This window comes from Atractosteus spatula, chromosome 25, assembly GCF_055471065.1.
Source record: "Atractosteus spatula isolate fAtrSpa1 chromosome 25, fAtrSpa1.hap1, whole genome shotgun sequence".
NCBI classification, from domain to species: domain Eukaryota; kingdom Metazoa; phylum Chordata; class Actinopteri; order Semionotiformes; family Lepisosteidae; genus Atractosteus; species Atractosteus spatula.
In genome coordinates, this window is record NC_142730.1 from 254,181 (window position 1) to 280,471 (window position 26,291).

Here is a 26,291-nt window from a genome sequence, read left to right on the forward strand (position 1 = left end):
GGATGGTCAAGTCACCCGCCTGCCAGTGCAGGACATCGCAAAGAGGGGTGTCAGAATCCCCGCCTGCACTGACATGGGCCTGGTGGGTGATAGTAAGTTCAAAGACAATGAACTAGCTATCCCAGTGCTGGGGCAGCTCCCTGAACCCCTAGCGAGGGAAGGGGGGAGCGAGCAGGTGTCCTACACCTACCCCCAGCGAACGACTGTAAACATGCCGATAGAGGGATTCCTCAATCAGGAAGTGTGCAGGGTGGACCTGAACAGTGAGAATGGGGTAACAATCCCAGATCACTCAGGTGCTCCAGATGACCACTCAGCCGAGGGTCAGGCATGGTCCACCGCTGCACCGCCCCCTGCAGGGTTCCTAGAGCACCGGCATGAACAAATCGAAAAAGCAGATGCCCTGGAAATGGAGGAGCAGCATCAGCAGCTGTGTCAGATCTCCCCAGATTTCCAGGATGTTGGTGCCCAAGATGCCACATGGCATACTGAGAAAGACACCATGTACACGCTGCGCCAGCTTAGAAAGGCAACAGTCACTCAGAAGGAGATGACTGGGATCAGCCACCCTAAAAGACTTTTGGGAGGACTGATTGCTGCCACCACTGTTGTGCATTTGCTCTTTTTGGTAGGTTTGTGTGCTACTGGCACTCTCACCCTGACTGCCCCAAGAAGGCAGGTGTCAGAGAGGCCAGAGGGTAGTGACAGACTGTATCGACAGCAGCAAAAGTTGGAAAGCTTAGGGAAAATCCTACAGGCAACCTCCTATGCAACAGGGTTAAACCTTATTCCCCAACCAGTGGACATGATTGTTGGTGTTATACAGTGGGTTTATGCTTGTGTGCAACAGGCCAGAATGTTGACACAAGACCTGTTAAGGGAGTTTAGTGCCACTGTAGCCAGTCTAGCCACGGCACAATTCCCAACCCACTTGATTCCACTCTTCTCAGTAGAGGAGTATGTGACATTAACCCCATTGCTCATAGCTCACCCAGAAGGCAATCCAAGATTGAATTCGTTTCCAAATCTTGAGATGGGTATGGCTACCAAAGCTATCCATTGGCTGTGTCTAAACGATTCACCAATGAAGGGTGTAAAGCTACTAATGGGCAGAGGGAGGTTAATGAACCCCATGAAGAGCAGGTGGGACGTAAATGGCTGGTCAGCACACCACGTTTAACTGACACTGTGACTTGTGACAGGCATGATGCAGCTACCTAATAAAACAGTTCCTTTAAGTTCCTGAGAAGGCCATAGTACAGCATGGTAACTTAACACTGTACGGTCTAGAACCAGACAACATAAGACCAAACTTGAGGTCATGGATGCCTTCAGGTGCCACACTAAGGAATTGGATAGAAATCCAAGAAACAGTAAGCCCTGAAGAGGTACAGGTAGTTAGTTTGCTTTAATGGAACAAACCTCCAAACCACCCTAGCAGATACCCAACACAGGTGTTCTGGTTTATCGGGGGGCTGGGAACAGGAACTGGTGTTATTGTAACACTGCTGCCGGGTAGCTGGATCATGACTGACAGTGTACTCTGAATGATGTACTCTTACATCAAGATGTACTCCGGGTAGCATGAATGAGTCAAAGGTAGCATGCCAAAAGAAAGGAAGTGACTTCTCCCCAAATATCTACCACAGAGGTATCAGATATTGACAGTGAACTTCCTGATGTGTAATTCCTAGACTTAGATAATGTCTCCTACCGTGTTTATACATACTCCAGATGTTATTCATCCTGTTTGTATCCAATGCTGGTTCCGGTATGAATTCTCGAGGAGTAATGTAGACATTTAAGATTAATGTTCTAATGGCAAGGGACATCACTTAACTCTGTTTTGTTTTGAAGGCAACAACGCCTCAGGACCTCGTGACCTTCAAAAAGGGGGGATATGTAGCGGCGAGGCTTAATAATAAGGCAGAATTAAGTGTTTCTGAGCTTCCCAAATGAGGCCCCATTTCTCTGTTCATCTCTGTGGTGCAGCCACAGAGAAACTATTCATGCAAGATGATTTAAGGTTTCCTAGGACAGCTCCCAAAGGGGGATGCACTTAGCTAAGTCTGGCTATCATGATCAATGGTCATCCACTGGCGCCTATCAGTCTAGGGAGTGCCGGATGGACATCTGGACTGCATTACTAAGTGTCAGGACTAAGTGACTCATATCTCACCTTGATCAACCAATCAGGGACTGGTAGGGCTGAGTAACCCACGTGGGACTCTGATGCCCATGGAACTTTCAGCCAATCAACGAGCTGAAGTTCCTCCAGGTAAAAACAGGCAACACAGAGAGCCTGAAAGATTCAACAAGATTCAGATTCGGGAGATTCAGTAAGATTCTGGAGAGGATTCTGTGGACTGTTCTAAAGGGAGTTCAAAGGAGAATTCCAGGGCAGGACGGCCCAGGAGCAGAAGGCTCCCAAGGGCAGGACATTCTCGCAGCGCGCCTCCTGACCATCCTGAGACTCAGCCCGGACAACCACGGAACGGCCAGTGTGTCCGAGTGCCAGAACTTTCCTTTGTTCTAAGAGTCTAGAGTGGAGGTTGCCAGAGAGTAACCAGCAGCAGGCCTCGTGAACAGATCGGAACTGTGGACAGCTGAATCACTATTCAGAACTAGTCTTCATCAGGAACGAACCGGTCCTCTTCCTGACTTGCTGGGACCCACAGTCATCTTTTCTCCTGTGCACAAACTTTGCTAGTTAAAGCCAACACTAACTAGCCGGTCAGTGAGCATCAGCAGCGCACCGTCGCAAGCCGCACAGCACAGCCTGGCACGGAGCCAGAGAGCGCGGATTGGACAGCAACAGCCTGCAACTGTTTCTTTGTGCCCGCAGGAGATCTGAATCCCCAGAAATTGGATGAGTATTCAACTTCAATGCATTACAGCTCGAGAATTCAATTGTTATCCAAACCAGTTGATATCAGTTTAATTCCTAAGAGTTATGTACTTGTTTTGAGTATCTAATGTAGAAGTTGTAACCAAGTTCATTTATGAAACGGTCTAAATGAATGATATACTGAACGTATGTCCTCTTGATGTGTAACACTTCGTAACTGAATGAATATATATCTTTTGTATTCTGATAACCCTCTCGATAAGATCTGTTAGGTTTATATGCATATTCTATGTATTAATAAATGTATCCTCGTGTATTTGTACCTGTGTGTGCGCGTTGTTTGAGTTATATCGCATGGTTGGATTCTAAAGCCATCAAAAGAATCAACTTTGTGATTTACTGCTACAATTAATAATTGTCTCAGTAAATGCCCAAACCCTACAGAACTGGTGCCTTCAGAGAGCCACTATGATTACATATTTGGCGTCCCTGAACGGCTATGAAACACTACACACCTCTCTTAAAAATTGCTAAATTATTCTCTGATTTCCTGCAATATTGTTTATACTATCCTCTTTGTTCATGATGCTTGATGTTTTTTTGTGTTGTTGTACTTTAGTGTTGAACTCTACGCAAAACAATTTTCCCATAGGGGATAATACAGTTTAAATTGAATCTCATGAAAATGGCTACTGAGACTGGAAAGTGACTTAATGCCCTAATGTTCACGGCCCTGTCCTAAATGTTATATTGTTTATTTTGTCTACTACCCTGTGCTGGCTCTGTGGAATGTTTTATATAGATCTAAACCGAAATCAAGAAAATTTCATATGAATTTGGGAGTCTAGGTAGTTTTCCCATAGTGTGGTCTGAAAAACTATTACATTTTAATAACTCTTGAGTAAATATCATATAAATACAGTTTAGTTGATGAAAGCTCAGCCTGTTTTTTACAAATAATTGTAATAATTATCTCTTACAGGGTAAGAAACAGCAAAAACATAAAAAAGTAAAAATATTCCCAAAGGACACCCTTTTTATTTTAATGAATTATTACAAACCCATTACTGTAGTTAATTAGGTAGTAAAAAAGTTAGTTATCAAATGTTATTTTTTTATATTATTAAACATATCACCAAAGGGGAAATCATTAAAGGAGAACTAATAGAAAATAATAATAAACTTTATTTTATATAGCACCTTTAAAGGTGGCTTCTCAAAGCGCTTGAGTAAGACTTTTTAAAGATCTTTATCTGAATACATCAAATCAAGATTATCATCTAAACTTTTCAAAGCGTAATGATCATGGAAAACTATCTTTTATTTATCCACTCAAAGGCATATAGCACTCTCAGCTAACAAAATAATGATAACATAATTGAAACAGAACAATATGTATTCCTCTTGTAGTAGGTATATCCAGAGTTTACTATTGTTTAATTGTTTGGAAATTTCTGCAAAGTCTAATCAATACGGCCCCCTAAATAAGCAGCCGAATACATTCTCTATGCACAGAGTCAGGAACTCCACGCGCCTCGTTAATTTGAGGGCTCTGTGCGTTTCGCAGGAGTTTGCCCATTCCGGACTGCTTAATGCCTACTGCACAGCCTTCAGCTCAAGTCTCCAGGTTACTCCTTCCTTCTCCGGGATCAGTTTCAAGCGCCGCTTGGCTGGGCTTCTTCCTCATTGCCACCCTGTGGAAACCCTCCCTGTTCAGTCTCCTCCTGATGGTCGAGGCGTAGACTCGGATGTCTGCCGCAGCCAGGAAGGCCTGCAGATCCCTGGATGTCACTCTGGGGTTCTTTGTGACCTCCTGCATGATCTTCCGGGTCATTCTCGGGGAGATCTTGGTGGGACGGCCGGTCCTGGGCAGAGTCTCTGTAGTCTTGAATATTTTCCATTTCTTGAGGATTTGCCTGATCTATGGATCTATGAAGCTGCAGCTCTTTGGAGATGGTTTTGTATCCCATTCCAGCCCAATGAGCATCAACTACTCTTTTTCTGAGGTCCTCTGAAGTCTCTTTTGATCGTGGCATGATGGCATACCAGCCTGTATGGTGAAGAACAAACTCACAAAGTTTCCGACCGTTATACAGGACAAGGCTGCCCCAACTCTGTCCTCGTTTACTTGTCACCTAATTATTTAACTGCCTGATTCTAATTAGCCCCTTAATTGTGCTAAGTAAGCTAAGGGTCTACTTATTATTTCACATACACCAATTCCTAATTATTCATTTTATGTTTCTACTTCTTACACCACTGTGTCTTCAAAGATTGAATCAGTAAATATAAACCCCTTTTGGTAACATGAGAAGAGACTGGTCTCGATTAAACAGGGGTATCATGGGAACTCCCATAATTATAGCAGGGCTCACACACTTCTTCTCTGCAGTGTATAGGCCTACAGCTGGCACAGTTGTTCAGAGGTCAGCATTGCTGCTTTGTAGCACCGTGGCCCTGGGTTCAATTCCAGACCTGGGGAGCTGTCTGTGTGGAGTCTGCATGTTCTCCTGTTTTTGTGTGGGTTTCCTCTGGGTGCCCTGGTTTCCTCCAACAGTGCAAAGACATACTGGTGGGTTAAATGGTGTCTGGTCCAATCGCGAGTGTGTGTCTGTCAGGGTGAAACAGTGGGGTTTCTTGGGGACTTGCTCTCATGGCCATCGGGCTGCTGGGATTCGCGAGCTTTTTGTCACTTTCCCTGTGTCTCGGCCAAAGTTAGACATTGCATGTCTATAAAAAACTGGTTTAGTTCAAAAACACTTTTTATACGCGAAAAACAGGTGATTTTTCTTCATTGTGATCAGCTTAGAATCTTTGTCTACGCTGTAAGTTTTTTACTCTTTAATTAAACGTTTAAAGTAGAATTTCATAGACGCCACACGCGTTCAGTACAGGAAAAGATCCCGCAGGACTCTCTCCCCGTGGTGTGAAGCGGATCCGCAGTACTCTCTCCCCGTGGTGTGAAGCGGATCCCGCAGGACTCTCTCCCCGTGGTGTGAAGCGGATCCGCAGGACTCTCTCCCCGTGGTGTGAAGCGGATCCCGCAGGACTCTTTCCCCGTGGTGTGAAGCGGATCCCGCAGGACTCTCTCCCCGTGGTGTGAAGCGGATCCCGCAGGACTCTCTCCCCGTGGTGTGAAGCGGATCCGCAGGACTCTCTCCCCGTGGTGTGAAGCGGATCCCGCAGGACTCTCTCCCCGTGGTGTGAAGCGGATCCGCAGGACTCTCTCCCCGTGGTGTGAAGCGGATCCCGCAGGACTCTTTCCCCGTGGTGTGAAGCGGATCCGCAGGACTCTCTCCCAATCAGAGGCTGAGAAAATAGCGCCCCGCCCACTGCGCGCCTGCGAGAGTCGACGCACGACAGGCGCTTATCGCCCTTTTCCCCTGCCGGCCGCCGGCCCCTGCAGACCACACCTATACAGAACAGGAGATCCATCTGTTTTTGTCTAGATTCCGCATCCCGACGCCCGCCTGCTCCTTACCTTCCCCGCCCGCCGCTGCGGTGTGTCTGCGGGTCTCCGCGCCGCGCAGACAGCATTTATACCGGCCCGCGTTGCCGTGGAAACGCCGCACGTCACTGCTCGCCTGCTGAACTGGGGGAGTTGGCGACCGGGGGCTGCAACACCTATCATATTATTTGCCTCTAAAACAGCATGTCTTATTAATAGGTGTGTGGCTGTTCTCCTGTGCAGGAGCCACACCGGCGACCCGTCCGACACCGGACACGACCCTGAAGCGCCTTCTGCGCCAGGAAAGACGTTTACTTACCATGGTTTGTCAAATTCTGAGAACGTCTTAAGCAGTTTGTTTTAATACAGTTCAATACAAACTCGTAATTCTCAATATAGCATAAGGTCTTGTTAACATTTTCTTTTTATTTGATCTATAATGATTTGCTGCATATTTGCCGACAGCGCCGATTCACGAAGCTGGCCACGTGTGCAGGAGACGTGTGATGCGCCCGTCCTCGGCTGTTCCCCGTGAGTGAGCTGCACACATTCCCGCTCACACGCGCATCCAGTGCGCCTCTTCCTCCCGCAGGCCCACAGCGAGCCTGCTGCAGAAAGTCAGACTTCCGCAAGTAGACTGATGAAGATTGCTTGGAGATTCACAATTTCCCATTGCTTAACAACAAGCAATATCTGTGGCTCAGTGATTACTACCAGAGAAATACTGCAGAAGAAAGAACCTCAATTTGTATCACACTTTATTGTGGTTTATTTCAGTCTAAGAGCGATTTAAGTCATATTTGGCTTTGTGAATGAAAGAGTTAAACTGTGCAAAAGATCCATCCATCCATTTTCCAACCACTTCATCCAAATTCAGGGCTGCGGGGAGCTGGAGTCTATCCCAAAACTAAGTCTGCTGCTGGAAGAGGTGTTAGTGGGGCCAGCAGGGGGCGCTCACCCTCTAGTCTATGTGGGTCCTAATGCCCCAGTATAGCGACGGGGACACTAGACTGTAAAACCGAGGTCCTGACTCTCTGTGGTCATTAAAAAAAAATCCCAGGGCGTTTCTCGAAAAGAGTAGGGGTCCTGGCTAAATTTCCCATTGGCCCTTACCCATCATGGCCTCCTAATAACCCCCATCTCTGAACTGGCTTCATCACTCTGCTCTCCTCCCCACTGAGAGCTGGGGTGTGGGGAGCAGACTGGCGCATCATGCAGGTGGGGCTGCACACTGGTGGTGGTGGAGGGGATCCCCATTACCTGAAGCACTTTGAGTGGAGTGTCCAGAAAAGCGCTATATAAGTGTAAGCAATTATTATTATTGTTAAATAAAGAGGGCAGCAAAGGCACGGAGATTAAATTCATGACTCCAGGGGGAGTGGGAAATAGTTTTCCTAAGGCTAGATAAATAATTTTCTAAGAACTCGTTTCATCTAAAGGCAAAATAATCTAATCCAGTCACACAAAAGTGTAAGAAAACAGATGGGAATTAAGAGACCATCTGTTGCTTTACAAGTTAACATTTCCTTTAAGTAAAAATACAGTGCACATAGAGGTCAGGGCAACATTATTGATTAAGGATGGTTAATACAACATTAAGAGAGGCAAACATTTTTTCTAGGAAATATACTAATAACATAACTGAATAAATAATGAACAACATAAAAAGAGACATTGGAAAAAAACTTGAATAATTTATTTCTAAACAACTAGCACTAATCTACGGATTGTAATTCAAAAATCTATTCAATAAATGGCACAATGAAAAGGGTCATCGGTTAAATTGCTCTCTGCCTGACCTCTTACATCCCCATGAATTAAACACCCCATAAAACTTTTTATTGACAGCAGTCGCCTTCCACACACAGTCTGCCTCCATATCAAAGTCTCAATTGTTGTACTTTGGCGAGTAGAGCAGAGCAGCAGCATAGAAAGGCAGAGTAAAATCAAGGCACAGCAGAGAGAGCAGTAATGAAGCAAATTCCAGTGACAAATTAAAACCCAATGTCCCAGAAGCTGCCCAGCACATTTACTGGTGAGCTCTGCCAGGACGGTGTACCCTCTTGTCCTGTTGCTAAGAGACTGTGTGAGCTGTGGGTGCTTGGGTCTACACTACTCATCAGGAGCACTGAGAATGAAGGCCTGCCACATTTCTGATTTAGTGGGAACGTTTATAATGAGCTCAGCGTTGGGAATGTCCTTGGAGCGTGAACTGAGGGTGAAGAGCTGGGTGTGTGGGGCTGTGGCCGGTCAAAGAGCCATGACGCTGGTGCATCTCGCTGCCGAGGGGAGGTGGAACAGCAGGGGGCGGTGTGGGGCAGCGCTGTGGTGGGAGGAGGCCTGAGCCCGCTGAGTCTTTCTTTAGTAGTACAGCTCCTGGTCCCACCAGCCTGAAGGAGAAGAGATGGAGTTCATTATTTTCTTCATCTGCTTGCAGTTTAGTGTACTTTTATAGTATTCCTATAACTAAATTATCCGTATGATAGTTGCTCTCATATTAAATTTTTATCTAAATGTACTTTTGCAGCTATAATTTTTCAAGCCATTAAGCCCTCCACATGGACTTTGGTACCAGAGGAAGAGAGCTGTAGCTTGTGTCAGTATTTGTGCATAGTCTGAAATACACATTTTAATGAAGGATGTCTGGATAGGCGCTTAATTAAATAAAAGTTGATGAGATTCATCTGGTTTTTGTTCTGAACTACCCACTGTGCTCACAGCAGAGTCAGCGTCAATGAGAGGAATGATGCAGCTCTTGCTGGACACTCGTAGGCACCTTGTTGGCCACAAGGGGGCAGCACTGCTGCTTGCAAAGGTTCTTATTCGTACTTGACTTGGGAAGTCCCAGTCATGTTCGAGTAATGGTGTAGCCTAAACCCCTGTCTGCAAGCCGACAGGCCAAGGAACTCGCCGGCCCGCCGCCTGTAAGAACCACAGCAGTCCTGCAGCGCCAGAAGGGCCCGAAGGCGGAGGGCGTGTACTCACTCCCAGGATGCCTCCGCACTCCCAGCTTCCTGATCTCGTCGTACACAAAGATGAGGATTCCATAGGGCAGTGGGACAAACCACCACTGCACTCTGTGCGGGGGGGAATGCAAGGAAGAAACCATGGTTAGAGAGCAGGGGAGGGACCCTCTCGGGCACTGAGTGAGGCTGGTTTGTGCCGCCATGAGCGCCAGCTGCCATTCGCAGCGCCAGTCACGCCAGTTACGCCAAGCGGACAGGGACTCACCGGATGGGCATGAAGTTGAAGATGTTGGGCATCCCTGGGCAGTAGCACAGCAGGTTGCCCAGACACAGCTGGAAGACGATGGCAGACACCAGCACTTTGTTCCTGAGAGGAGGATCAACACGCACATCGTCAGTGACAGGGGCCCCGTCCACGGCTTTCCAGACCCCTGTCCCTACCCATGACCCATTTCCAGCCCTCAATCCTTTGCTGTTCATTTTCTGTTCATCATACGTATATGATCAAAATACAAATGTATATGAATAGTCATGCACTTCTGCCTCACAGCACTTGGGCCCTGGGTTCAGTTCCTGGGGTGCTGTCTGTGTGGAGTCTGTATGTTCTCCCTGTGTTCACATGGGTATCCTTCAGGTGCTCCAGTTTCTTCCCACAGTCCAAAGACATGCTGGTGGGTTAACTGGTTTCTGGAAACACTGGCCCTGGTGTGAGTTTGTGTCTGTTTGCCCTGTGAGGGACTGGTGTCCTGTCCAGGGCGTATCCTGCCTTATGCCTGTTGCTTGCTGGGATAGGCTGTGCTGGAAGAAGTGGTCAGAAAGTGGGTGGATGAAGAGTCATTTCAGGATGTAACCTTACTATCCAGAGGCATTTACACAGAGACTGTGTGAGTCTCACTGCCAACAGGAGATTCAATTTGTTGTCTCGTGTGAAACAAGGGGGCACACAGAGGTTCCCTCACTTACTAAAGGGGTTCACACAGGGAGTAAGCAGGGGGTTTGAACTCCTGACGAGTCTGCTATTGCACTGGTTTAAAGCAGCATCTGGGGGTTCACGTGTCTCAAAGATGTAAGACAAGTGGACAGAGTGAGCTGCAGACTCAGTGGATCGAGACTTCAGTAGCTGGAGACACAATTCCTGGTGGCTTCGTCAGCTTTCTCTTCCTGGATGTTACAGGGCCAAAAGTGTCCCAGGGGTGAGAGAAGGAGGGGCAGCCCCCCCCTAGCGACGAGGGCAAAACATTCCAGCCCATCCCTGCGGGCCCAGAGCACCAGGTCTGACCTGCACCAGTGTGTGGTGCCTGTGGCGTTCCAGGGACCCCACCTGAAGAAGCCCTGCTGGAAGACAGACAGGCGGCGGGTCTTCCGGATGAGCACGTCGGAGATCTGGCAGATCTCGATGCTGACGAAGAAGACGGTGTAGCAGGTGTACTCCTGATAGAGACGCTGGCCGAAGGTCTGGGTCAGGGAGAGGGGAGACAGAGGTTAACACACTCCCAGCGGGCTCGCTACACTCCCGTCTTTTTCGTCTCACCTCCATGTCCAGCACTGTGTTCAGAAAACAGCACTGATGGTGTTCGTGCAGGCTCCGCTTTGTGCTCGGTATTGTGCCAGTGCACATTTGCTAGTTTTAACACTGGACACTAGCAAGTCAGCTTGTTAGTTCTAGCAATACCCCGATCCATCCTAACACCCAGCCAACACGGCTCAGACTGAAAGAAGCACGAATACGTGTTCCCCTGGTTTCTGAACAGGTGCTTTCACTTGCTAAATACTTCTGTGAAGATACTGACCCTCTGTGGGAGGTAATGGATAACCTCACAATGTAGCCCCCAACCTGTTTACTCCCCTTTTAATTTTTTTTTGGAGCCCAACCCGCCTCGGAAATTGTTCCACGGAGCGTTGCAAGATGCCCTTGTCTCCCCTGAGCCCCAGTGTGAGAGCAGCAGTATTCCCAGCCCTGCTGTCGGTGTCCCGGACAGTCACGGGACGTCCAGACTGTCCGTCTCACCCATTCCTGTCCGTAGCTGTCCTGGAGATCCTGCAGGTGGGTGTTCTCCCAGTAGGAACGCAGCCCCACACACAGCAGGGGGTACCAGCCCTCCTGGGCCATGGCTGTGAAGTAGTCTGTGAACCCAGCGAAGGACTGGATCGCACCTGGGAATGAGACAGGACAGCTCTCGACTGAGCAGACATGTACACATGGGACAGCACACAACACACACCGGTCTAGACAGACACACCCCTGCCCAGGACTTCACAGACTGGGCAGCTCATACCGATCTGAAAACTGGGTGTGTTCACCCATTTAAAAAGACATTCAATGTGCTGATCTATAGCAACGGACTAAAACATTTGGAAACAGGGAGGAGAGGCAAGGACCCTGGGCCATACCAATCTGGAAGTAGGAGTAAGCAGCCAGTGCTTCATTCACCAGCCGGTCTCGGCGGGGGTTTCGTGGCTTCAGGTGCATGATGTCACTCTCTGCCTTCTCATAGGCCAGGGATACAGAGGGGAACTGTGGGAAACAGGAGGACCGAAGTGAGACACCCAAATGAGACAGAAGGGAGGGTTTGTGTGGGGCAGGCAGAGATGATGGGGGTGAGGAGAAACAGGACAGTCTTGTCCTGAACAAGGTGTCCTACACAATCCTCGGAGAGGGTTTTGGACGAGAGAGGTGACGGATAGATCCGTACGGATTTACAACACTGATGACCAGCTGAAAGCACAGAGAAGGGCAGAGAGACTCACGATGTCGGTGGCCAGCTCAATGAAGAGGATGGTGATGCAGCCCAGAGGAAGGGGCACGCTGACAGTGATGTAGATCAGGTAAGGCGTCAGCTCAGGGATGTTCTTCGTCAAGGTGTAGGCGATGGACTTCTTCAGATTGTCAAAGATCAGCCGGCCTGACACAGCAAGGTGGAGGGAGGATAGAGACAGGTAAGTCTAGGTGTTCTGAGGGGCTGAGGGGAAGCTACAATGGATTAAATTTGCGGTGAGAGACAAGCAGCGTGAGAGGATGGCAGGTTCCAAGATAGGAGGTCTTGTCAGAACTACATTTCCCAGAACACTTAAGGGGAATGACTTGCATCCCACATCGCCTGACTTGGAGGAGAACATGTGATTGGGTGACAGAAGGAGGGAGGTCATTCCATCACAGCTTTCTGGGTAATGTAGTTCAGACAAGCATCAGCCATCTTGTCTGAACCTGCCATCATCTCACAATAGAAAGTTAGTAGACTTTGGCTTTGTTTTGTTTATAGCTGAATCCATATTCATATTTCACTGTTTATTTCTTGCTGGGCTTTTCTCCCATTCCTTTACACCCCCCCCCCCGTGTCCTACCCTGTTCCACTCCAGTGACGATGGAGGCGAAGTTGTCGTCCAGTAGGATCATATCAGCTGCGTTCTTGGCCGCGTCCGACCCGGCGATCCCCATGGCAATCCCGATATCGGCCTTCTTCAGAGCTGGGGAGTCGTTCACCCCATCTCCTGTCACAGCCACGATGGAGCCCTGTGTGCAGAGGAGACCGACAGAAACAGTGAAGCAGTGATGTTTCATTTCAACAAGATCTGTATCTGCCTTGGTCCTGGAGCCTGGGGGTCGCTAAGCTGGGGTTCCCAGGTCCTGTAACCTTTATTCACTGCTCTGGAGAACCGAACAGCCCTTAACGAGCCACGAGCTCCTCACCAGCCTCTGGCAGCTCTCCACGATGATGAGCTTCTGCTGGGGTGAGGTGCGGGCGAACACCATCTCCGGGTGCCAGCGCAGGGCGTCGTCCAGCTCCTCGCTGCTCATGTCCTTCAGCTGCCCGCCGTTAATCACACAGGCGCGGGCGTCCCTGCGAGAGGGGAGGAGACAGAGAAGTGAACACAGACGCCATGGCTCAGAAGAGCCAGCCCCGTGGTACGGTGGCACGGCGGACGGACCTCCTGTTCACCTGCTCCACCGGGATGCGCAGCCGCTGGGCGATGTCCTCCACCGTCTCGCTGCCCTCCGAGATGATGCCCACGTTCGCTGCTATGGCCTTGGCCGTGATGGGGTGATCCCCTGTCACCATGACAACCTGTCCCCGCGGAGGGGAGAGAAGCAAAGAGTCAAGGGTCAAGGGTCACCCCGTTGTGAGTGACCTTTGACCCCAGATGGGCACAATCTATCACATTAGAGTTGACCCTTGACCCCCAATAGGGCTTAAGGTTGCGGTCCATCCTGCTGTCGGGAGGAACTCAGTTACCCTGATCCCAGCTGTGCGGCACTTCATGACGGCGTCCGGCACCGTGGCGCGGGGCGGGTCGATCATGGAGATAAGTCCGGCAAAGCACAGCCCGCTGGTGGGGAAGTTCATCTCGTCCGTGTCGAAGTTGTAGCCCCGCGGGCACTCCTTCTCATTCAGGTACAGGTGGCAGAACCCTGGAGAGAGGGCAGTCAGAAAGTGTCCTCCAGAAATCTCCCTGGTGACCCCAGCTCCTCTCCTTCTGTGACCCCAGCTCCTCCTCTCTCCCTGTGTGACCCCAAATCCTCCTCCCCCAGTCTCTCACTCTCCCAGTGCCTCACTCCCCCAGTGCCTCACTCCCCAGTGCTTGTCTCACCCAGTGCCTCACTCCCCCAGTGTCTGTCTCACACCAGTGTCTGTCTCCCCAGTGTCTGTCTCACCCCAGTGTCTCACTCTCTCACTCCCCAGTGTCTGTCTCACTCCCCAGTGTCTGTCTCACCCAGCACCCTCTCGCCCAGTCCCCCCAGGTCCATGTAGGCGGTCTGAAAGGCCTCCCTCCACTGCTCGTCCAGCGGCAGCTCCTGGCCCTTGATGAGGATGGTGGCGCAGCGCTCCAGGATCCTCTCGGGGGCGCCCTTCATCACCAGGAGGTACCGCAGGTCCAGGGGGTCCTCCAGTTCATGTATGGACAGCTGTGGGGAGGACAGAGTCACCAGACTTGCCCACTAACGAGCCCTTAATCACACATCTGTTGCGATTGTTATCCTGTGAAAATATGAAACCTTGAGGAGCCTGATAAACTAAACCCCTGTAACAGTTTTAATGAACTCAATTGCTACTTCCATTAAGGGCTCAATTAAGAAATAAAGCTGGAATGAAACCAGTAGATTTGAGTGGGCTGGACCAGTACTGGGGTGTCCTGGGATACCCTCTCAAGCGGCTAGTAAGCGGGATGAGATGAGTGTCCCAGTGTCGGCTCTGGCCACTAGAGGGAGACAGCTTGCAGGCACCAGAAAATTCTCATAAAACACTCGGTCTGTCCTTGTGCAATACCACCCGTGTCCACCACTCGCAGACAGCCCTCTCCCCGTACCTGGAACTTGTTCGTGGAGTTGAACGGGATCTCGCAGATTTTCTTGAAGCGGTTTCTGTAGTCCATGATGTTGCCCACTGTGAGTTCTGTGAACTTCAGCAAGGCTGTCTCTGAGGCGTCCCCCACAACCTCCCTCTAAGCCAGAGGCAGAGAATGAGAGAGGTACAGGGAGAGGGTGAGAGAGAGAGGGAGAGTGTTAGTAATAAGAAAAGAGAAAGAGACATTGAATAACAATGTTTTTTGAGAATTGAATAACTGTTTTACTATTGATGGGCTCGAACCAGGCTCATCGCCAGGCTGGGGCGGCTCACCTTGGGGATGGGGACGGAGTCCTGGTTGGGCTTGAAAACAGCGCGGTTACACAGCCCGGCGACCCTGCTGAGGGAGCGCCACGTCTCCGAGGACTGGTCGAAGCTCTGGCCTGGGGAGACGCAGAGACACTCGCGCGTGAGTCCACCCGGAGGAGGGGCGTGTCACCTCATTTCTGCTGCCAGCTTCGCTCTGTGAAACTTTCCCTGCTTCCTGTGAGCTTTAACAGCAGTACAGACGAAAGAATCGTTTCTCTACTGCACTCATACACTACACACAAGGCACACAGATTCTCAAACAGGAACAAAGTTTTAGCATCTGATTGTAGCTCAAAATCTGGTTTTGAAAGCCCACTGTGTTTCTATACGTTATCCATCCACCCATTTCCTATCTGCTATATCCAGTACAGGGTCAAGGGGAGCTGGAGTCTATCCCAGAAAGCAACAGGCACAAGGCAGCAACACCCTGGACAGGACACCTATCTTTCACAGGACACACACAGACACATACAGATACACCAGGGCCAGTTTTCACAGAAGCCAATTAACTCACCAGCATGTCTCTGGACTGTGGGAGGAAACTGGAGCACCCAGAGTAAACTCATGTGAACACAGGGAGAACATACAGACTCCACACATACAGCACCCCAGAACTGAACCCAGAGCCCAAGTGCTGTGAGGCAGCAGTACTGACCACTACGCCGCCTTTAGCCATTTAAACAGGTCCTTAGGAGGCAGTGAGGTGTAAGAACTGGAGACCCAACAGAACCAGACTTTCCTGCACAGGGACTGGGCCTACAGCCTGCGCCGTCTCTCACCAGACTGGTCCTCTGTGGTGTCGGCAGCATGAATGTGGTTGTCGAACCACAGGTGCGACACGGTCATGCGGTTCTGCGTCAGGGTGCCTGTCTTGTCGGAGCAGATGACCGAAGTGGAGCCCAGCGTCTCCACTGCCTCCAGGTTCTTCACCACACAGTTCTTACGGGCCAGACGCTTGGCTGTCAGGGACAGACACACCTGGGGGGAGAGGAGGAGAGGAGTCACAGTGAGGTGAGAGAGGAGGCTGACAGGCTAGTTCTATAGCCCTATAGGATCTATAGAGTCCCTTCTGTAACGAGTAACTCACAGTGACGGTGGCCAGCAGCCCTTCGGGGACGTATGCCACCACGATGGCCATGAAGAAGATCATAGCTTCCAGGAACTGGTAGCCAATCACCATGGCGACCACGAAGAAGGTGCCTCCGAAGAAGATGGCCAAGCCGGCGATGATGTCGACGAAGTGCTCGATCTCGATGGCGATGGGTGTCTTCTCGTTGCCCACGCCCGACGCCAAGCTGGCGATGCGGCCGATGATGGTGCGGTCGCCTGTGTTGATGATGATGCCCGTGGCCACACCTGCGAAGGAAAGGCGAGGTTGAACAGCAGGGCAAGCCCAAAACAATCCCACAATCCCCTTAACCCACTACCGCCCATCTGCCAGGCAGTCTCGCACTGGACGAGCCATCCACCTGGGCTGAGATCCTCCTGGGAGCGTGGAAGTCCCTGGGCTGCCCCCTGGTGGATAACCTGTCGCAGGGGGCACTTTGGTAATGAGGGGCACTTTCCGATGATGGGGAGCTGTTGTTGAGGAGTGAGGAGTGGGGGTGCATTCTGATGAGCAGCGTTTTGACATCTTGTTGCACCGCCTGTCAATACGGGAGCAAGACCTGCTCTCTGACATATTGAGGCGCTATGAGGGGGTCACTTGGGGGGACTCTCTCCAGCGCCACTCTCTCGTTGTGGGCTCACCCTCCAGGCAGGTGGTGGAGAAGAAGGCGATGTTCCGTGTCTCCAGCGGGTTCTCGTGGGTGCACTCTGGGCTGCGGGTCTGGGGCTCTGACTCGCCCGTCAGGGAGGAGTTGTCGACCTTGCAGAGAAACCATGAAACCATTCGATTTTTTCATGACAGTTTCAGCCAGGTGCATTCCAGGGCTGAAGGGAACATCCTACACTGACAGACTGGAGGAGCTGAACGTCTTTAGTCCTAAGGACAGGAGACTAGGAGGTGACTTGGTCCGTTTTTAAAATCCTTCATGACCCAGACAAAGTCTACCCAGCAGTCTTCCTCAGAATGAACTAAGAAATACGAACCAGAGAGCATGGGTAGACACTACTGGGAAGTGCAGTTAAAACTGAGAAGTGGAGGCACAGAGAGTGGCAGGAGTGGGGAGCAGGCTGTCCAACCAATTTGTAGATGCCGATATCCTGGCTTCTCTCAAGACACAGCTGGATGAGACACTGGGAGCAATTAGCTACGAAACTACCCGACAGGCTCCTCTTGTTTGTGACCTGTATTCTGCCCCCTCGCCCTGGGACCTCGCCCACGCTGTACCTTGCAGCCCTGCGAGGTGATGATGCGGATGTCGGCTGGCACCCTGTCGCCACCCTTGATCTCCACCAGGTCGCCCACCACCAGCTGGTTGGCATTGATCTGGTTCTTCTGCCCGTCCCGGATGACCATGGCTTGCTGGGAAGGGAGAGGCCGAGACAGTGTGAGATTGAAAGACCAGGAAGCACGTTTCCGAGGGTGTCTGGACCGGCTCAACTGGTACAGTATTCCCCAGACAGCGGGATGGCAGAGGGCCTGGGTCTCAAGTGCCCTTTGACCTGACCAACTCTCCTCCAGTGCCCCAATCCTCCGCCGTGTCCTCTCACCTGCGGCACGAGGTTCTTGAAGCTGGCGATGATATTCGTGCTCTTGAACTCCTGGTAGTAGCCGAAGCAGCCAGTGACGACCACAACGGCAATCAGGGTGATGGCCAGGTAGAGCTGTAGGGAGGAGAGGGAGAGAGAGAGGCCTGACGCAGACGATCCAGGGGGAGGAGAGTGAGAGAGAGAGGCCTGACGCAGACGATTCAGGGGGAGGAGAGTGAGAGAGAGAGGCCTGACGCAGACAATCCAGGGGGAGGAGAGGGAGAGAGAGAGGCCTGACGCAGACGATCCAGGGGAAGGAGAGGGAGAGAGAGAGGCCTGACGCAGACGATTCAGGGAGAGGAGAGTGAGAGAGAGAGAGGCCTGACAGATGATCCAGGAAGGAGGGGAGTGAGAGAGAGTGGCCTGACATAGATGATCCAGGAAGGAGGGGAGGGACAGAGGGGCCTGATCCAGGGAGGAGGACAGAAAGAAGGTGAGAGACAGAAATAGGTCAAGTGTTCTTGTGAAGATCCTGATTCTCACATCATCATCGCTGGTCAGGTTGCCCTGGGCACACAAGATCCCGAACGCGATGAAACAGATCACCGCGGCAACCCACATCAGGCACTGCAGCCCCCCAGCCAGCTGTCGGGCAAACTTGACATATTCTGGGGTCCCCTTGGGAGGTTTCAGCTCGTTAGGGCCATCACGTTCCAGAATCTGAGCAGCCAAGCTGCTGGACATCCCCTGAGAGAGAGGGGGGTTAATACAGACACACTGACTGGACACTCCAGTACATTAACACTGCACTGAGAGAGAGGGGTTAATACAGACACACTGACTGGACACTCCAGTACATTAACACTGCACTGAGAGAGAGAGGGGTTAATACAGACACACTGACTGGACACTCCAGTACATGAACACTGCACTGAGAGAGAGAGGGGTTAATACACACACACTGACTGGACACTCCAGTACATGAACACTGCACTGAGAGAGAGAGGGGTTAATACACACACACTGACTGGACACTCCAGTACATTAACACTGCACTGAGAGAGAGGGGTTAATACAGACACACTGACTGGACACTCCAGTACATTAACACTGCACTGAGAGAGAGAGGGGTTAATAAAGACACACTGACTGGACACTCCAGTACATTAACACTGCACTGAGAGAGAGGGGGGTTAATACAGACACACTGACTGGACACTCCAGCACATTAACACTGCACTGAGAGAGGGGAAGACAGCTGTTTAGACAAGGGGACAGGCAGACAGCTGGGAGTACCTTGGTGACACTGGTGGTGTACTTCATCTCCAGCTCCTCTATGCTGATCTCATGATCGTCCTGTCGGCAGAGACACACAAAATCACCGCAAGAGCCCACAGGTACCCTCTGTGCCCACAGTGAGATGATGGGATCAGCCTCCCCCTCCTTCTTCCCTCCCTCCTCTCCCTCCACATGTGCCTCACTGTCGCAGGCAGATAGAAGTGTTTTTGGGGAGACATAGATGGTCAGGTCTCCCCCCACAATCTCACCCAGCTACATTCAGGGTTTTGTTTCATTGTAGAGATCTGATCGAGTTATATGCAACAAGGTGATCTATTCTAAAATGCTTCAAAGTTAAATTAAGTGCATTTTCATTACTTATGTTTCAGCTGTCAGTTTGTATCTTTCATTATCCAATCACAGTCTATTACTTCACAGGCTTCATTAGGATCAGTTTACAGCTCAATACCCGCGATTAATTCATCATTTATCTGATTCAGGGTCAGGGGGAGCTGGAGTCTTCCCAGATGCCAGTTAACCCACCAGCATGTCTTCAGACTCCAGGAGGAACCCCATGTGAACACAGGGAGACCATACAAACTCCACACAGACAGCACTCCAGGAATTGAACCCAGGACCCTGTGCCATAATACCCACTATAGAAACTGAAATAGAAGAACTGGAGAATCAGAGGGGTGAGGTTACAGACTCCGCAGGACCAGCCCCTGCCCTCCCCTGCCCTGACTCACAATGTCCATCTCTCTCTTCATGCTCTCCAGCTTCTCCTTCTTCTTCAACTTCTTCTTCTTGATCTTGGCCTCCATGTCTCCGTTCCCCGTCCGCTCCATCTCCACGAACACCTCGTACGAGTCCTGGGGGGCAGAGACAGACACGGTTGGGGGGGCTCTCGACAGGAACACAGGTCCCCCTGAAGCAGACACTGAAACCCCTCTGTCCACCAAACCACCCCCCCTCTCTGTGATACACTCGGGGTCACTGCAGTCTGCAGACCAAACATGACGGCAGCTGGGAAGGTCTGTCTGCTGAAAACAGTGCTGGGGTTCCTGCTGGGGTGACCCAGTATCTGACCCTGCCCTTTGGCTCTGATTGTACCCCTAGGGGGAGCTGTTCAGCTGCGCCGAGCTCTGAGCTCCGCTGCATGTGACATCTCTGTACACTGGTCATTCCTGAAGCACGCCACTGCCTGCTTCATGAACCAGCCTGAGGCGATGGAAAGACCGGACTATTATTATATTATTATTCATGCAGCTTTCAGGCATTCGCACAGAGGGGGTGAAAACATCTCAAGAATGTATCTGGGTTTTGTTTCACATCATGTGAGAGAAACTGCAGTGTGTCGTACTATATTGCACTTAATTGTCTTGTACTGTACATTGTACTATACTGTAGTGTACTGAATACTTTACTACATTTCATTTTCATTACAAAACCAGAAACCACTGAACCGCATGCTGAAAACACCTTAAAGAATAGATGAGACATCAGTATAATTGTATTTATTTATCATTCATAAAAAGCCCGCGTTACTCTAGCGACCAGGCATGGCAGTGTCTGACTCTCCCCTTGTACTCTGCGAGGTGTGTTGTGTAAAAGCTCTTTCCAGTGGCTGCAGCAGTGCTCTGTGATTCTCTCCATTCATCCACACGTTCCTAACGGCAGAACACAACTGCCCTTCAAAAGAAAGCTTGCCAGGGAAAATTCTTGTTACGTGCCAACCTTGCTAACTTTAGATTATTATGGCATCATTGTGGTTAGTAAAGCAAACACGCTAAAACACGATAAAATTATGAAAAGAAACACTCAACCACTGAAATAGACATCTGTGAGTCTCACACAAAAATCACAAATTCAGGGAGAGACCCCTGGCAGCCGGAATGTCCTACCGTTTTACTCATGGTCGATCCAGAATGGGCCCAATCCCAGTCCACTAGCAAAAGTCACTCCTCTCCAGTTGAGACAGATCTGTTCCACAGAAATCCTTGACAATTCCCACAGAGCGTGTCCGATCTGGGCGCACGCCCCGTCCGTGCCTGTCCCTGCTTCAGAAAACAGGACGCGGATCCCGGGACTAGTTTATATATCTCAGCCATCTCCCTCCTCCCCTCCCTCTCCTCAGAGCCCCAATGTCACAGAGGACGGGGCTGTGTACCTGCTCGGGGCTGAGAGAACAGCCTTTGTGTAGCTGATACTCTGCCCTTATCAGGTCAGGATTAAAAGATTTTTCGTCTGTTTGTTGAAATTTTTTTCAAGTGTGTCTTTGTGTCATTGAGTGACCTTAAGCCACAAACTGTTAAACGACAAGGTTGCGTCTCCTCTGAGCTCCTTTTCACCTCCTGCAGCACGGCATGGAAAAACAGTGAAGCAAAGCAGGGTGAGTACGTGGTAAAAGCAGAGCAACTCACAGTGAAGTCGTGGTAAAGCAAAGTGTGCTGAAGTAAAGACCTCCGACATCACGGAAAAAACAGTAAATCATAATGAGACCATTGTAAAAACACAGTTACACAGTACAGTAAAGATGAGATCAGGGTAACAGCACAGATGAATACTTCGAAAATAATTTTCCCCATCTTCTTATTCTTAAAACCCAGCTCACAGAAATTCAGTTATCTGCTTGGGATGTATTTTAAAATTTGTGTTTTTGCAAAGATTTTAAATTGTTATTATAAGCCTGTTTTGAAACAGCCCTCCTTCAGCTGTGTGCCTGAAAACCAGCTGAGCCTCTTACCTGGTTAACAGTTGCAATGCAGGTGGAACGTGTCTGACCCGGACAGGGAGAGGATGATAAAGGGCTTGGTTCTGATGCTGGTGGAATTGGGGTTACTTAGTTAATTCAACATGACCGGTTTGTTTGTTCCAGAACCCCACCACTATCTGTGTAAAGAGCCCCCCGTTCCCTGAAACAAAAAATACAGCAGATGTGGCAGCCCAAAGTTTTGTGCAAACTCCTGTTATGTAATTAAATATTTTAGCTGGGGTTGTGGGATTGGTGATGGTGGTGGTGGGAGTGTGGAACAAGCTGCCCAGCCATGTGGTTGAAGCCGATACCCAGCAGTCTTTAAAGACATGGCTGGATGAGCTCCTATGATCAGCTAGCTACGAGCTATCAAACAGGCAACATGAGCAGAATGGCTCCTCTCACTGGGAACCAGTCCTCTGAGCTTATGGAAACTGCACCCTTGAAAGATATTAGTTTTAAAACCCAAGGCTGAGCTCAGAAACAATTGAACCAGGAGTCTACATCCAAGTGGATCAATCAGCAATGATTCACTGTATAGCTGAGCTAGGATGTAGCTCAAGCATGTTATACCACATGTCTTTTCAATGTCTTATTAATCATTCCATGCGGCCTCAGTCAGATTTCAGTACCATCGGGACCTGACCCAAGCATTCAGAATCCGTGAACGCAGCGACGCTGTCAGCACAGAGCATTCCCTCTGAATGAACAGTAAAAACACGACGCAGAGGACACAAGAGGGTAGGAAGTGGAAGCGCATTTAAAATTGAAGAGTCACTTCTTTACGCAAGGGCTGGCGGGGGTGTGGAACAAGTTGCCCAGATGTGGTTGAAGCTGATATCCTGGATTCTTTCAAGAAACAGCTGGATGAGATCCTGGGATCAATTAACTTATTACCAAACGGGCTAAATAGACCTTCTCTCTCTTTTGTGACCTTTCTTATGTTCTTACGTTTAACAAGAACTTTCCAAGCTTCCACTGTGCTGTTCAAGAACCTCACCGCTTTCTTGGAGATTTCTTGGAGCTCTACCTAAAGCAAACTTCAAATGTCAAAAAGTCCGGACTTTTCCCAGGGTTAGAAGCTAATCCTGGACGTGGTGGGGGCCGCGGCTGATCTCGGTCACAGCGCAGAAGTGCACAGAGGTGCCTCGCGTGACGTCACAGCCGCCAGCCCCGCCCCCTCGGCCGCACGCACGCGAGGCTCGGAATGTTCCCACAAGCCCACGGCGTTCCAGCGTGCCGTCTCCACGTCAGGACATGGAGCAACCCAGACCTTATCAGCGCTGGCTCACCTGGACCCCTGGCGGCGTTGGCATCCACGTCAGTACAGTACGGCACAGTGACGTCCTTCCCCGCGCAGTGGCATTAAAAACAGTTTTTTAAGTTGCTCACAGAATTGCACAAGTAAGTGGAAAGTTCCAGCTGTTGCAGAAGTGTAATTTGCCAACTAGTTGACTTAAACTAGTCAAATGGCACTGAGATGGAAAGCCTGCAATACTCTCACCGGGGCTGAGAAATGAAACTGCATTAATCCTCCAAAATCTGGGGAAACTTGAAACCAGGCTCCAAAAAGAGTCATTGCCCAAGGTCACTCAAACTGGAAAACAGCCAGGAGGGTTATCGCAGGTCCTGAGGGAATTTGTGCTGAAACAGAGATCTGAAAACAGGTACCTGGAGTTTATCTAATGAACAGCTGCCTTATCAGGCAAAGCTGAGGCCTAACGGCTGAGTTATCTGCAGAGAAACCAGTGCAGATAAGCAAGGCTTTAGGGGCAGAGAGGGAGGGAGAGTCCGCACTGCTTCCAGGAACCAGCACTGTGGCACATTGAGACAGGTGACTTCCCTCTCTCCCACATCGCAGCTTCAGGCCAGACATAAAGGCTGCTCTTCCAGGATTCACTAATAGAGAACTTCCATTTTCCAAATGAATTTATCCAATTCAGGGCTGCAGGGAGGCGGAGCCTATCTCAGCAAGCAATGGTACACCCTGGACAGGGCACCAGTCCACCACACACACACACACACACACACACACCAGGGTCAGTTTTGCTAGACACTAGTTAACCAACACACCTCTGGTCTGTGAGAGGAAAGTGGAGCACCTGGAGGAAACCCACATGAACACAGGGAGAACATACAGACTCCACACAGACAGCACCGCAGGAACTGAACCCAGGGCCCCAGCGCTGTGAGGCAGCAAAGCCTCCCGACAGCAGAGTCTTATTTCTTAAATAAATATTGACTGAGAACTTTTTAAAAGCTCTTTCTTCTAACACTGAAAACAAAGTGCCAGAGACACAGACTGGTAGCTCAAAGCACTGCGATTGGAACCCCACATCCTTCACACAGGACACATGAACACAGCGCAAGGCTCTGAACCCCATTGGGGAGGAAATTAGATACCGGTGTTCAATCAGCTCCGCCTCCTTACCTCTCCTCCATTCTTTTAAAAAACAGGATCTTTTTAACACACACTAGAGCTGACGCGTGGCACAAACAGCACTGTTCATAACGACAAGAACTGCCTCAGTTTTTCAATCAAAGTCTATTTATTCTGTGACTCATGTTTTGTTCGCAAAAAGTTAATTGATTCTACAGGTAGACAGCTGTTTGAAAAGAGATGACAATTAAGCCATTCTCTTGATTTTAATTCTTAATCACCCAGGTGAGCTCGAAACCAGTTAAATGAAGGCAAATTTAACATAATAATTAAAGACATTTAAAGCACTAATCACTCTAGAAATCCATAATAAAGGCTCACAACCGCAGTCATCCGGTTCCAGAATAGTAAATCTAGGACAGGAGCAGGAAGCCGCTCCCGTTTTTCAACCGTACAACTACGTAACCTGGATGAAATCCTAGGATCAATCAATCCTCTTGGAAAGCTTCAGTTAAATGGGCCGGATTCCCAGCTTCTGCCGCCAGGGGGCAGCAGTGCACAGCCTGAGCTGGACGGGCCTTGTTTATTCCGCCGAATGCAGCGTCTCAGGGGCGCAGGTCTGCAGATATTCACCGCACGCACGCCGCCTGGCTCAACAGTTATGTCAACAGGGAACACGGAGGGATATCGCGAACAAACAACAGAAAGCCTGTAAAAAAAAACACCGAACGGACGTTGCGTCACAATCAGCCCTGATATTGCCTTAACTGCTGTATTCATCCCTTCTGCCTGAACCGTCTTCTCAACCAGTTTCCTTTGTTTCCCTAGCGTCTCCAGTCGGCACTTTAAAAGACGACTAATAATAAAATAAGAATATGGGCTGTGTTTTGTTACTTGTTATTGTTCAGTGTCATAGGAGACCTACGTACTTACATACCTTTGTGAACCCTCTGAAATGTATGATGTGCTGACTTTGTTGTTGGGATTGTTACAGACAAATTACCACATCTCTGTGTTTAAAAAGAAATAAATTGTTAGGACATCAATCTAAGCAAATCCGTCTAATGTAATTAGATGTTTTATACATGTTTCTGGAAATGAAGAGCTTTAAACGATGACAGAGTGCTGCTAGAAAGACCATATCTTCATCACTCCCATGAATTGTACCCCAGCTCAACAATAGCAAACGAGAGGAGCCATTAGTACCACCTTGAGAGAAACCAGGGTATGGGCCCCAGCAGCATGGCCGATCAGCGTGTCCCACACTCCCACCACCCTCTCTGTAAAAAAAGTAAAAAGTGCCCCGTTCTGTTTTAAATTCACTTCCATGTAGTATCCACTTGTTTCCTCTGGTTTGTGCCACACTGTGCTAATGAGGTCCACTGGCTTGCATCAGGTCAGCTTGCAGTTGAGACCGAAAGGGTTCAGTTCCTTTAGCCTGTCAGCTTTGCGCCTCAGGATTCACCTGGTGGTTCTTCTTCCAGAGCAGCAATGTCTTCTCTAAAGAAATCCAGAGATACCTGTGTTTGAACTCCAGCGATAAATCATGAGACTCACTGGGTCTATTGGACGAAACAGACCCCCCTTCTACCCCCCTTCTACTTCAAAACCCTCACTGCTGCCGTGACATTTTATTGGAAATCACAAACCACATCTGAGAGAAAAGGAAGTTGGTTTTCTGCTTAGTCACTGACCCCCCCAAAATATAAATAACTCCAAAATAACACAGCAAAATGGATCATAAATGTAATTGGTGCAAAATTTCTGGAAGGTAACTATTCAATCGATTAATCTAGGATTTAGAGGTAGTAATCTCCTGCTCTCCAGCCTGGGACTCATGATTAACCACAAAAGTATGTCGGAAATGACCAATCTGGAACTTCCAAAAGCATGCAAGGAGAAGGAAGTGTTCCTACACATATCCTGGCTCTCTGTCTCCTCAGGATTGCGCACAGACAGCCTGCTCAGCTCAGAGAGCCTGCCAGCTCATGCGGTCATACACATCTTCCAGCGAACCTCATTAAGCTGGTACCTGCTGTGACGTCCCTCAGAGGGCTTTGGCTGCTGTTGGCTTGGTATTTCAATAGGAATTCCGATGTGCTGACAGGAATCGAATGATGCATGAAGCCTGTGTTCTCTTTTCCCTGGGAGCTGCTGACCACACGCTGACCCCAGAGCGAGACTGATCTACTTCATGAGAAGGTGAAGATCACGTTTCAATGCGTGGGGCTGTTGGGCACATGACCAAGAGATCTCCCATGCCTGCTTTCAGACAGGAGGGGAGAGCAGGTTTTCTTGTGCAAAGAAGAAACAAGAGCAGAGGGTTGGAAT

General features: G+C 49.6%; 1 protein-coding gene across 1 annotated transcript; it reads right to left on the minus strand.

Moving 5' to 3' along the window:
- Positions 1-7,953: 7,953 nt before the first annotated feature.
- LOC148814899 (potassium-transporting ATPase alpha chain 1) lies at positions 7,954-20,870 on the minus strand. Its single transcript, XM_088905221.1, has 23 exons — positions 20,730-20,870; positions 19,575-19,697; positions 18,844-18,903; positions 18,091-18,294; positions 17,569-17,682; positions 17,246-17,380; positions 16,663-16,780; positions 16,001-16,269; positions 15,693-15,891; positions 14,878-14,987; positions 14,567-14,701; positions 13,973-14,165; positions 13,495-13,670; positions 13,190-13,326; positions 12,951-13,101; positions 12,605-12,773; positions 12,011-12,165; positions 11,654-11,777; positions 11,271-11,416; positions 10,584-10,717; positions 9,528-9,629; positions 9,282-9,373; positions 7,954-8,686 (listed from the first exon to the last, which is right to left on the minus strand). Exons 1-23 carry the CDS (start codon positions 20,739-20,741, stop codon positions 8,658-8,660), a joined length of 3,087 nt encoding a protein of 1,028 aa, XP_088761347.1. The 5' UTR covers positions 20,742-20,870; the 3' UTR covers positions 7,954-8,657.
- Between the last annotated feature and the right edge of the window lie 5,421 nt (positions 20,871-26,291).